Raw genomic sequence first — 14,133 nt, forward strand, 5'->3', positions numbered from 1 at the left:
AAACAGAAATGTCACTGTTCAACAACTAGGTATTAACAAATTATATCTATGATTCTTTTTTTTGGAAGGTTGTGGGGCTTGAACTCTGGGCCTGGGTGCTGTCTTTTTGCTTTTCAGCTCAAGGCAACTGCTGTAGCACTTGAGCCACAGTGTCACTTCTGGTTTTCTAATGGTTAATTGGAGATAAGAATCTCAGGGTCTTTCCTGCCCAAGCTGGCTTTGAACTGCCAATCCTCAGATCTCAGCCTCCTGAGTAGATAGGATTACAGGTGTGAGCCACTGGTACCCAGCTTCTGTGATTCTTTTAATGACATGAAAATATGATAATGAAAGTAGGTGACAAAATAGTATCCAGTATCTCTTCTTATAATATAAATTTGCACATGCAGAGGAAGTGGACAGTTATCTCTGAATGTTAGCATTGTGGGGTTTTACTTCGTGCTTTTTCTCCTAGCCTGATTTAAAAAAAAATAATATGCATCTTTTTTTTTTTTTTAACTAAGAACATTTTTATTTTAAACTCAAGGTATTACTTTTCCTGTCAGTTTGGCAGATTGTTGTTTTTTTTTTAAACAATGCATGGCATTGATAAAGATTTGAGGATAAACAGGCATACACAAATGAATACTGTAGTGGGTAGTAAAATTTATTGCTAATACCTTCAATGTAAAGTTGACAGCTAAAAGAAAAATTCTTAAGAACTGAGAAAGCTGCCAGGTGCAGGTAGCTAACACCTGTAATCCTAGCTAGTCAGAAGGCTGAGGTCTGAGGATCATGTTTGAAAACTATTCTAGGCAAGAAAGTCCCTGAGACCCTTATCTGCAATTAACTACCAAAAAGAACTGGAAATGGTGCTGTGGTCAAGTGTAGAGCACTAGCTTTGAGTAAAAAACCTAGGGACAGTGCCCAGGCCCTGAGTCCAAATCCTAGAAAAGACTAAGTAAATAATACAAACAGAAAGCAGAGTACTGGGTGTGTGGAACTTGGCCTGGCAATCCAGGGTCCTGACTTTAATTCTCAGCCCCTGACTTAAACATTAAAAAAAGTATTTCAGATCTAGAAGTTAAGGGACTAGAGATAGATACAAGGGCATATTTAAATCTAAATGTTCATTTTTTTCTTTAGTATATGAGTAAATTTTCATCTTTATGAGCCAATAGTATCCAAAGCTGCAGGATTTTTGATATAATACATTACGAATCATATAATACTTAAAAACATATTAATTTTCTAGGGCATAACAAATTACCACAACTTAGAGGTGGGAATTTAGCTCAGTGATTATAGTATAGTATAATATGCATGAGAAAGGCCATGGGTTTTATCCCCAACATTGGAAAACAAAAGAAAAAAAAAAAACAAAGAAAAAAACCCCCACAGACTGTGTTGAAACAACAGGAATTTATTCTTTCACAGTTCAGGCCGGAAGTCAAAAATCAAGGCATTAGTAGGTTTCCTGTGGAGACTGAAGGATAATGGTGCCTCTCTCCCAGCTGCAGCTGGTGGCTGCCAATCCTTGGTGTTCCTTAGCTTGGAGCAGCTCCATCACTCAAATCTCTGCCTCCTTTGTCACATGGCCTTCTTCCCTGTGTTTGTGGTTCCTGTCCTCTTCTCATAAGGACACCCGTCGTTGGATTTAGGGTCAGTCTAACCTAGTATGACAATTTAATGATAAACACCACAGGCCCTAAAGTTCAAAATAAGATCACATTCTGAGGTTCCTTGTTGACAAGGTTCTGGACACTACTGAACCCATGATGTGTATACAGCATGCATGTAACAAAAGACTGGCCATATGTACCAGCAGTGTTTATCTCTGGGTGGGTTTATAGATGATTTAAGTATTGTTGTGCTTTTCTGAATTTTAAAATAGCTTATGTACTGGAGTTGCATTTATAGAGAGACTAACTTCTAAATTTATTGTATAAGATGAATATTGTATAGTCAAAAATCAGTCTTCCTTCTTGTAACTCACAAAATACCACATACATCATTTTATATTTACATAAAATATATTTTCTCAAAAACATCCAACATAGTCAATTTTTCCTCCAGCCTTAGAATAGACTAGTGTTTCTCTGGGTGGGTCCTAGATGAAGCAGTTGGCTTGTGTTTATGTGTTGTTGCTGTATTTTTTTTTGTACAAAATATAAAAAAAGGCTTTCTTAGCATAAATGTCTAGTTGAATGTATTCAATGAAATAAAATGTAATGTTTGACATGAAGTAGAGACTAGATTGAGAAATTGGGATTTAACAATTAGGGCTCCATAAAAGAATTTTACTTCTTTACAAACATCTATATTAATGGGCCAAAAATTAAATTGAAAAGTTGGCAACACTGAAAATACTACCGTGCATATCATATCAGTCAATTGCTGTCTCTTAAATTCTTCTGGCAGATAATACACATAAACTGACATGTTGAATTAAAACCCCTTTTTACAACTATCTAAAGATAAAAATAAATTTAAATTAAATAACACTCTGTTTGGGTATGGTGATACATGCCTGTTATCTCTGCTCTTAAGAATCTGAGGCAGGAGGAGCCTGAGTTTGAGCCCAGGATGGGATACAAGACCTTATTTCACAAACAAAAAAACACCTTCTAAAATATACTTTCCTTTGAAAGATTTATGACTATGGTTTCATAAATGGAGTAAGAAGTTATATAAAAAATTCAGTTTAAAAAGTCTTGTCATGTACAGAGGCTGACATCATGGGTAGTCAAAGAATATGTTTAATAAAAAATAATTAAACTTCAATTTGCTCTATAGAACATCATAGAAAGTAATTTAATAAATTACAAATGACTTTAAAGACGTTTGCTCAACTACAGAAAGCAAATTCAGACTACACAAAACACAACTGGTAAATATTGCAAATGTCCAAAAGAAAAATTGGACTAAGACTTAAATCATGAAACCTGAACAAGGGCTATAAATACAAGGCAATAACAGCTATAAGTCTTTTAGTAACTACCAACACATACTTGGATATCCTTTCAACTCACTTTAGTTTTATGTAATTCTATTGATTCTTTTCTCTTTATAACCCTTAACTTTACACAACCTTATCTGCATGTTATTTTTCTTAGCTGATATACCTGAACAACTTTCCCCCCCATCAATACTACAAAGAAATGCCTTGAAACCCAAGAGAATGTTTAAGTTAACATTAGCCTTAATGCTTTGAAAACTGTAATTGCCTTATTACATATAAAGAGAATTACTAGGATGTTAACCAAATTCATTTGATTATAATTAGGAAAATACTTTATCTCATAGATTTGCTATAAATTAGACTTTAGTGATAAGATCTAGGATTTTTTTTCCTTTTTCTTTTTAATTGAGGGAAGAAAGGAATAAAGATCATGTGGGTAGAACTAGAGGAAGAAAGGGAAATATGAATGGTGCTGAAATACTCCATTGGCAAACTAAGTTAACTGGGTTGAAAAACTTTGGCTATCTCATAGGTGTGTTCTAGTTAAATGAAAGTGCAATACTGCAAAGGGAAGATACTAGAATGTAATATATCATTTCCATGATGGATGATTACTACCCACTTCTCCTGGATGGGCATTATAGTGACTATTGCTAAGATGTTGCATAAAGGACTATCAATTCAAATTACTATTTTGGGAAAATACAAAAATCAATACAATCCCAATGGAACTTATATAATTTTGTAAATACATATAACACTGTATCTCTAATAAAGGGCTATTTATTTTACATATAGAAACAAAATTTACTGGTAAAGGTCTTGGAAAACCTAATACAATTGCTTAATTCATGACAAAACAGTTCTATCAAAACATATTGAAGGGTTTTTTGTTTTTCCTGTTTCCTAAAGGAGAGAATTGAGGTATCCCCCTCCTTGCAAACTTCATCACTGACTGATTTGGGTACCAGGAAAATGCGAAAATTCATCTCTCCTTCAATTGTAAATAATTTTTGTTTAATTCAGTTATGATTGCTTTCAATGAAGGTGAGTCTGGACCTCTACCTGTCAGAATAATAGCAGCTTTAGCAGGAAAAATTGTACTGAAATCAAATACCAGACAAATACCAGATTTTACATGGTAAAGGATTCTAAGAAATCGATCAGAAGCTTTGAAGTTCATTTTTGTAGTTTATAGGTATAGCTTTTTGAGATAATTCAAAGTGCATCTTCAAAATGGGTAGCGCAGTATATTAACTATAAACTGATAACCCAACACTGATTCAGGGCAACATTTAATCTGCTTACACCTAGAAACTCAAAATGAATTCAGACTATGCACACTACTTTACCACTATTATCGTTATTTTGGAATATTTCCATGACATTAAAACACAAAATAGAAATCTGCACAAATAAAGTGAACAAACAATTTCTTTTACATGAAGTATGCTGTGTTGAAAGTTCTTATCAGTGGCATTTCATGAGTTTGCCCTTTCTGAACCCTGGAAAAAGACATTTCTCATCTGAGACATAATTATTTTTAATAGGAGGCCAAACTTTGAAAAGTTACATCTATGCCTATAGGGTGCCAAAGTTACATGACACAAGATTATTGTATGACTTAATTTTACTGAGTTTAAATGAAGCTCAGCAAAAAACAAGTCATATTCTTTGCCAGATTAATGATATATGTGTTTAAAAAACCCCTGAAAACAAGTACAGAATTAGAAATGAATGTAAACTTCCTAAACTAACTCAGCTGAGGTAACAGGTAGCCAGTTAAATTGGCTGATTGGGAAACTTATTTCTTCTTTAAAACATACTTGTACCTGAATTGGAAACATCAGCAGTGCATCACAACACTAGAGCATTTTCATGTAATTAAAGCAATGGATGGTGATGTAGATTCTACAGCTTTCATGACATTCATTAGCTGCCCAAATTATTGCTGAGTTTTGATCTGTAAATGATAGGTGTCAAGGAGGCTGTAAAACTATACTCAAAATTAAATCAGTAATATGCATAAAGTATTCTGTGTTCACTGCAAATATATTAAATATACAACTCTTATTGAGCATAATTTTCATAAAATTAACCCCCAACAAAATTATAATGCCTTTTGTTGTAATTTTATACCATTATGTATTTGATAGTACATACGAGTTCAGAAACTTATGAATCTTAAGAAATATTACATGCAAAATGTCTCTGAAAGCAGTTTGCACTTCTAAACAAATAACTGAAATGTTCCATCAGTAACTTATTGATGCACTCAACACTGGGATATTTACAATTAATAATTAAAGAAAAATCTGAAAATCAGTTCATAATTTAAGTGCAGTCTGGAAATCAGTCTTCATTACTAGAATCGGAATCCTCCGAGGACGATGATGTACTATCCGACCCTGATGAAGCATCTGCTTTCTCTGAACCCTCATCTGTGCTGTTTTCATTGAGAGGACTAGGTTCAGGTCCCCCCTTGCCTTCCTGATCTTTAACTCTGGAATCTTCTTCTTTTTCTTCTACAGACTTAGACAAGCCTAAGTCACTGTTTTTGTTTTTCTGTACATCAAAATTATTAGACTGGGACAAGGTTGGAATATGAAGATTAAGGCCTGGAGTGAGAAGCATCCCTGGGTAAAGTATATTAGATAGTAATAGTGGGTTAAGAGCTAAAGGGTTGGTAGCTGCAGCTGTATTTAATGCAGTAGTAGATGACGTTGAAGGAGAACTTGACACAGAGTTTTCTCCACCATTCTCTGGATTTTGGCTCTCTGTCCTTTCTTTTTTTAATTCTAGCTCCTTGGAAACATTTCCCTTTTTTTCTTCTGCCCCAGATTCTGCAGATTTTGTCAGGAGTCCTCCCATGCCCAACAGATTTGGTAATCCAGCCATTCCTGACAGCAGCATGGGGAACATAGCAGCCATGTTTTTACTATCTCCTCCTGAAGAAAGGCCAGCAGGCATTCCCATAAGCCCAGCAGTAACTTGCAGTGACTGCAAGTTTTGCAGGTTTTGTTGTAAGGCCTGAAGAGTTGTTAGATCCACACCTGGGAGTAATCCATTGGTTAACAAAGGATTGCCTGTAACATTGGTGGCAGATACAGCTGCTGCTGCTGCTGCTGCTGCTGCGGTGGCCTTTGCAATTCCACTTTTAGGTCGTCTCCCTCGCCGGCTCACTTCCTCTCTTACAACAGGACCGGTGAGAATGCGTTCATACATACTTTCTGGAAGAAACCCCTAGAGGAAAGAAAAAAAAAAATACACTTATGCACACAAACGAATATATTAATTTTTATTATCTACATGAAAATAAAATCAATATTAGCTTACTGTACCATAAGCCTATTAAAACACATAATTATTTGTAAACATATTCTGTATATCAAATAATTACGAAAGAGATAACTTTATTTCTTTTTTTCCGGCTGGTCATGGGCTGAACTCTGGGCTTAAGCACTGTCCCGCAGCTCTTCAGCTCAAGGATAGCGCTCTACCACTTGAACCACAGCACCACTTCCAGCCTTTTCTGTTTATGTGGTACTGAGGAATCGAACCCAGGGCCTCATGCATGCAAGACAAGCACTCTACCACTAAGTTACCTTCCCAGCTCATAGCTTAATTTTTATTCTACATTGTTACTTGAAACAGTTCATCTACCTCCCATTTCTCATAGGAAAAGATAGTAGAGAGAGAGGCCATATTGTAAAGTCTAAGTTTGTAAAATAGAAAACATAAGGTGTATGATGATTTTTCTTTTCTTTTTTTTTTTTGTCGGTCGTGGGTCTTGAACTCTGGGCCTGGGTGCTGTCCCTCAGCTCTTCAGCTCAAGGCGAGCGCTCTACCACTTGAGCTACTGCGCCACTTCCGGTTTTCTGGTGATTTATTGGAGATAGGAGTCTCACGGTCTTTACTGCCCGGGCTGGCTTTGAACCACGATCCTTAGATCTCAGCCTCCTGAGTAGCTAGGATTACAGGCGTGAGCCACTAGCGCCCGGCTGTATGATGATTTTTCAAAGGTACTTTTATAACCCTTTCATGTTTTATATCACCATTTGTTACAGAAGACAAAAGAAGTGGCCCCTTTAATCTGAAAGAATAGTTTAAAAAAATCATTGAAAGTAAGACTAAAATGGATTCAAAGTTGAAAAAGAGCTGGGTGCCGGTTGCTCAGGCCTGTAATCCTAGGTTGAGATCAGAGGATCATGGTTCAAAGCCAGCCCGGGCAGATCTGTAAGAGTCTAATCTCCAATTAACCACCAGAAAACTGGAAGTGGCATTGTGGCTCAAATGGTAGAGCAATCACCTTGAGCTGAAGAGCCCAGAGTTCAAGCCCCATGACCACCACGACCACCAACAAAAAAGTTGTCTTCTCATTTTTTGCTACTATACCATGATATACCATAAATATTAATTTTTAAAATGATAAAAAGTAGTATTTGTGAAATACTCACAGATTGTCTAACCACATCTCCCCATTCAGGAGCTACTCCATATTCTGAATTTTCTTTTAAGAATCTACATAAATCTTTCAAAGGGGGAGCAAAAGCACCTCCAACCTAAAAAAAAAAAAGATTTAACATATTATTCAATGTGAAATTATTTTTAATTCTGTGCTGTAACAGTTTAAAGTGCATATTTTTGAAGTACCTTCAGCAATATTTACAATTATGTTGGAAAAGACCATTACAATCCATATAGACTACTGGTATAGGATAAAAATATATGTTGTGTAAATTTTTAAGTAAATGTTTTAAGTAGAATAAGTCGACCACTAAGATGAAGAACTATCACTTATTTTGCTGAATGGGCAAGAGAACCTAATTAAGAGTGTGCCATTTAAAGTCAGATTAACTAGCTATGGAAATATGAATAAATCAAAGCCTTGAGCTATCACTTGGCTAATTCATTCCCAGCTGGTGCTCTATTCCACTTCCAGCTTTCCTGCCCAGGCTGACTCAAGCATCAAGTAGCTAGGATCACAGGCATGAGCTGCTGGCACTCAGTTATGTCCTGTTAAATTGATTTAGACATGTAGGCATTATACTACCTATTAGTGTTATCCAATATTCCTTGTATTTCTTACTTGGTCTTGCCAATTTCTATTAGACTCTGCTTTTTATTAGGCTTCAGTTTCAAATTGGTAGGTTGATTATTTTAGCTAGTAACTCATCAATTCAAAGCCTGTATCTTAGAGACTCAAGACAAAACTTCTACAAATCAAAGAAAATGAGCAAGACTCTGAGACAATAAAAAGAAAAAATAAAATTTAGAATAAATGGAACAAAAAAGCCCCAAACTATTCCATTTTCTTAAAACTGGCTAAGACAAATTCAATCCTCATATTAATAATATGAGTTTTGGGTATAAAATGAAGTGCAAAGACTGTAACACAAGAATGTTAGTAAATTCTTTTTTAGCACTGCTGCTTTCACTTTGAAATACTAATAAGAGCTGAATAAACAATATCTATAAAACTGTAAGAAATAAGTTAACTTAAAGGAGCTCATGTAGAAAACTATTTTAAAATATTACTTTAAAAAGTTTTTTTTTTTCTAATTCCAATGCTTCTAATGAGAAACAGGGAAACAGGGGAAAAAGTAATGTATTTTTGTCCTAGCCATGAAAACATTAAGTTCAGAGCCAAACAGAACCAGGGAATAAATACAACTAATGTAAAATAACCAAGCCTGTGTGGGGAAGATCTCTTCTTTATCCTGAAGCCATCTTTCCTTTCTTTAATTTTGTTGCTTGCTTATCAGAATAAATTTATCAAAAGTACATTTTCAAAAGTATAATCACTAAGAAACTAAACCTCACAAAAATCAATAACTCAATAAACAAGCAAAAGAGCTAAATAGAGACTTCTAAAAACTAAAAATGGCCAATACATCCGTACCAATAAAGGAAATGTAAATCAAAACAACACTGAGATTCAATCTCATTCCAGTAAGATTGGCCAATATAAAGAATACAAATAATAACCAGTGCTGGTGGTAATACAGAGAAAAATGAATCCTATTATATTGTTGATGGGAATGTAAACTTCTCTGGAAAGTGGCTTGGAGATTCCTCAAGGAAATAAACATAAGCAGGGTGCTGGTGGCTCTTGCCTATACTCCTAGCTACTCAGGATGCTGAGATCTGAGGATCTGTTTGAAGCCAGTCTGGGCAGAAAAAGTTCCAGTGAGACTCTTATCTCCAATTAACCACTCAAAACCTGGAAGTTGTGCTGTGACTCAAAGAACACTAGAGCTCAGTTATAGTGCCCAGGTCCTGAGTTCAAGCCCCAAAACTGACTAAAAAAAGAAAGAAAATAAACAAGTGATACTACTCTAGGGCATTTACCCAGAATATTACGTATCACAAGTCGGAACACGGTCAACACATACATACTGCACTATTCATGATAGCCAAGTTAAGGAAACAGCCCAAACCTTGAAGGTAGAGATGGGAGGGGGATTTGGTAGAGAACAAAGGAAGGCATGACCTTGATCAAGATACATTCTAGTTAAAACCTGCCAAACAAAATTGTAACCTCTTCAAAAAGCTACTTAATAATAATTTTTGGTCAGTTTTTAAAAGTATATTACAAGTCTTCTATCATTTACTTGATGAGTTCAGAAGAGATGTGAATTGATACATCAAATTATTTGATGAATCAAATACTAAGCCATATTTGATTCAGAATAGGTTTTAGAAAGACCTCCATCAGTAAAACAAAGAAAGAAGCACAGGAGTACTATTAGTATAAACAGTACTTTTGTTTAGATATTTTATTTCCATCTATCAGAAAATTATGTACTATATAGTTTTTGGTAAACAAAACACATTAAGACCATATGACATAATATTGTGCCAATAAAATATAATTTATGTATGGGAATGGTATCCGCTTAAATCAGACTTCCTTTGCACTGTAGATATTTTGGATTGGTAGTGTAGGGGCCATCTTAAATACTGTAGAAAGTTTGGCAGTATCTGTGGCCTCTACTCAAAGTGCAAGTAGTATTCTCCTGGTGTCTACCGACTCTCTGTACTTGCTGGAAACCAAAGTCTTCAGGCATTATTCAAAACTGCAAAGGGAAAACTGGACCTGTATAGAATTGCTGCCTTAGATGTAGGGCCCTTGTGCAGTTCACAACTTTAGGCAATAGCATTACTTGGGCAGTGATGTTGACTGACCTGCCTATTTTTTACTAGCTTATCCAATAGAATAGAATTTTAAATCACACCACAGAAAATTATCCTGCAAAGCTAGGTGCCACTGGTGCATGCCTATAATCCTAGCTACTCAGGAGGCTGATATCTAAGGACTGCTGTTTGAAGTTAGCCCAGGCAGAAAAGTCCTTGAGACTTTTTTTTTTTTGGGTCCGGTCGTGGGGCCTGAACTCTGGGCCTGGGCACTGTCCCTCAGCTCTTCAGCTCAAGGCTAGCGCTCTACCACTTGAACCACAGCACCACTTCCTGCTTTTTTCTTTTTGCTTATGTGGTGCTGAGGAATTGAAACCAGGGCCTCATGCATGCAAGGCAAGCATTCTACCACTGAGCCACCTTCCCAGCCCTCCTTGAGATTCTTATCTCCAATTAACTACCAAAAAGCTGGAAGTAGAGGGGTGTCTCAAGTGAAGAATGCTATCTTTGAGTAAAAAAATCTCAGCAACAGTGTTCGGGCCCTGAGCTCAAGTCTGAGGACTGGCACACACACATCTATTTGTTAGGTTCAACCCCCTTTCTGATTTGTTAGAGTGAAACTGAAATTGTTAGATTTGCAGAGTGAAACTGAGTTCTAGATATTAACAAAAAGTACATAAATACCTTTCTGGCATTTCTTCTGTTAATCAGCTGAACACGTTCTTCTCCAGTGAGGCTATTAATATCAAGTTTATTGGGATTTCTACAACGATGCCTTTTTTGTTTAGGCCTTCCCTCATGTAGTTGCATTTTCTAAAGTATATGAACAAAGAAACAGGTTTAAATTTTTTGCTTATGTAAAACTATTAAAACATCACATGTAAGTTGTTCCAAGTAACTTAATTCAATATGATATATAGTCATTATCCCTTAGTATTCAACCTTTAAAAAAATAAAAAAAAATTATGCTAGGCTTCAGTAGCTCACTCCTATAATTCTAGCTATTCAGGAGGCTAAGATCAGGGGATAGCCATTCAAAGCCAGTCTGGGCAGATAAAACTGACACTCTCCAATTAACCAGCAAAATGCTGGAAGTAAAGGTATGGAGCAAGTGATAGAGTGAAAAAGCCAAGTGAGAGTGAGGGAATGAGTTCAAACTCCAGGACTTGTACAAAAAAAAATACATATACAGTACACACACACACACACACACACACACACACACACACACACACACACACACACTTAATTTTTAACAAAAAGCATTACATGAGTTTTTCTCCAAATTATATATTTGAAAAATTATTCAAGAGCAATGTAAGGATCACTAACTATGGTCTTCTATGAAAGCAGGATCCTTCATATAATGTCTGAGATCTAAGAAATCATTAATATAAAGGATCCTTAGAAAAGGAGATGTTATCTTATTACTACTATTATTTATTTTTATTTATTGCAGTACTAAGGAATGAACTCAAGAACCTCAGATTTACAGGCAATCTACCACTTGAACAATTACTCCAGTTCTTTTTTTTTAAAATTTTGCCAGTACCAGGTCTTGAACTCAGAACCTGGGTGTTCTCCCTGAACTTTTTTAGCTCAAGGCTAGTGCTCCCTCTATCACTTGAACCACAGTACCACTTCCAACTTTTTTTTTGGTAATTTATTGGAGATAAAAGTCTCCACAGATCTTTTGGCTTTGAAACTCAATCCTCAGAGCTCAGCCTCCTGAATAGCTAGGATTACAGGCGTGACCACCAGTGCCTGGCTATACTGAGTATTTTTGAGATATGGTCTTGCTTTATGGCCAGGCCAGTCTAGACTTCAATCATTCTACTTGTGCTTCCTTGTGTTGCTGAGGATGACAGGGACATACCATTGTGCTTCCCCTGTAGGTGGGATAACAGGCATGTGTCACTATTTCTTGCCATTAGTTGAGATGTAGCCTTGTAAACTTTTATGACCTGGCTGGTCTTGAACTGCTGTTAATTCTTGATTTCTGCTTCGCAGGTAGCTAAGATTCAAAGCTTGAGCCATCACATCTAGTATACTTTGCAACAAATGCTAACTTTTAAATGGGATTTTCAAGTCCTAATAAACTTATCTAATAAACTAAATTGTTTATTTGTACTGAAATGATGGATAACAAAAACTTGAAAAATGTCTTTTATAGCCAGGTATTGGGGGTGCATACCTGTAATCCCAGTGCTCAACAGGCTAAGACAGCCTCGGTTATATAGTGAGACCCTGGTTCAACAACAACACAAAAATTCCTTTTGCAGTACTAGGAGGAAAGTTTGAGAATTCCTCACAGACTACAGTATAAATGGCATAAGAGCAAGGACTTAAAGCTGCTCACTACTCTAGCTTCAGCCTCTAAATCATATGGCTTTGGATTATTAAACTGTCAATTGTTTCAATTTCATTATCTGTATAACAGTTCTAACAGTACCATCCTAATAAAGCTTTTAGCAAATGAGATAATGGATGTGAAGTGTTAAGAAATAGTGACAGGTGTATACATTTTTATTTAGCATTTTCTATGATCATTATTTGAAAATAAATGCCTTCAGATAAAACCTTTGAAATTTTGTCCTCCCTCAACCAACATTGGCTCTAACATTATATTCTATGTTATCAATAAATCTTACATTAAATAATTAATTCTGAATTCACTTCCCCAACATGCACTGCTAGGGCTTGCACATGGCTAAGCAAATGCTCTACCAATTGAGTTATAGTCCTAGCCCTATTAAAAGACAGAATGGAAAATGCTACAATGTATCATAGGAAAGATGCAAATAGAAGATAAGTGGATGAGAATTTATGCTTTGTTATTATACATTTGACAGACTATTGAAACAAAATATACAAAGCTTTTTAAGGCATAGCTTACAGGAATAAAAGCTCCTAAATCTTCCACATAACCTGGGTGCTCTTTAAGCCATTTTTCCAAATCCTTTCTCTTCGGTGCATCATCTCCTGCAAGTCTTGTTCCATCTTTAAGATTAATAACAGGAACTGGACTTTCTGTATCTGGAATTCTTTGAGGTTGAGTATAGGATAGGGCTGGATTTAGTCCTGGGGAAATCTGTGAGGTGGTTAAGCTTAAAGTAACCTGTACAAAAAGAGCAAATGATATTCTTATTTCCATGCTTTATCATTTCAATTTTAGTTCAATAGAGTGATCCTGTAAAAAAATTTAAGTGTGACATGATTGTTTACCATTTAATAATACGGTAGCAGTATTTCAATAGCAATGGCCACATATTTACATGATTTTTAACAGCTATGTAGCATTTCATTACTTGGGAATAATCAACTTGTTTAACCAACCTTCCTAATAAAAAACTTTATATAGCTGGGTGCCAGTGGCTCATGCCTGTAAACTTAGCTACTAAGGAGGCTGAGATCTGAGGATTGGCAGTTCAAAGCCAGCCCAGGCAGTGAGACTTTTATCTCCAAAAAACCACCAGAAAACTGGAAGTAGTGCTGTAGCTCAAGTGGGAGAGCGCTAGCCTTGAGCTGAAGAGAGCTCATGGACAGTGCCCAGGCCCAGAGTTCAAACCCCATGGCTGACAAAAACAAAAAACAAAAAAACAAAAACAAAAACAAAGAAAAAAAGAAAAAAAAAACTTTATGTGTGTGTACATATCGTGTAATATTCAGCTAAACTTCAGCCTGGGCGCTGTTCCTGAGCCTCTTTGTGCTCAAGGCTAGTGCTCTACCAGTTGAGCCACAGTGCTACTTCCAGTTTTTGAGTGGTTAACTGAAGATAAGAGTCTCACAGGGACTTTTGTGCCAGTGCTGGCTTCGGTGATCCTTAGATCTCAGCCTACTGAGTAGCTAGAATTACAGGAATGAGCCACTGGTGCACAATTCATTGCTCTTCTTAAAACCCTAAACACCTTGACCAAAAGAAACTCAGGGACAATGACCAGGGACAATGCCCCAAGCCTGGGGCATGAACACACACACACACACACACACACACACACACACACACACATACACACACACACACACACACACACACACACACACACCCCAGTATG

General features: G+C 36.2%; 1 protein-coding gene across 9 annotated transcripts in view; it reads right to left on the reverse strand.

The window, feature by feature from the left end:
- Positions 1-1,381: 1,381 nt before the first annotated feature.
- The window catches only part of LOC138807200 (chromodomain-helicase-DNA-binding protein 9), a 174,250-nt gene continuing 161,498 nt past the window's right edge, over positions 1,382-14,133 (reverse strand). For all 9 annotated transcript variants that reach the window (XM_069992774.1, XM_069992775.1, XM_069992778.1 and 6 more), the window contains 4 exons: positions 12,975-13,196; positions 10,763-10,891; positions 7,399-7,503; positions 1,382-6,184 (listed from right to left, as the gene is read on the reverse strand). In XM_069992774.1, the coding sequence (XP_069848875.1) occupies positions 5,294-6,184; positions 7,399-7,503; positions 10,763-10,891; positions 12,975-13,196 (1,347 nt within the window). In that variant the 3' untranslated portion in view covers positions 1,382-5,293. The remainder of the gene's footprint in view (positions 6,185-7,398; positions 7,504-10,762; positions 10,892-12,974; positions 13,197-14,133) is intronic.

Source organism: Dipodomys merriami, unplaced genomic scaffold (assembly GCF_024711535.1).
Source record: "Dipodomys merriami isolate MVZ:Mamm:240054 unplaced genomic scaffold, mDipMer1.0.p SCAF_415, whole genome shotgun sequence".
Classification (NCBI taxonomy): Eukaryota; Metazoa; Chordata; class Mammalia; order Rodentia; family Heteromyidae; genus Dipodomys; species Dipodomys merriami.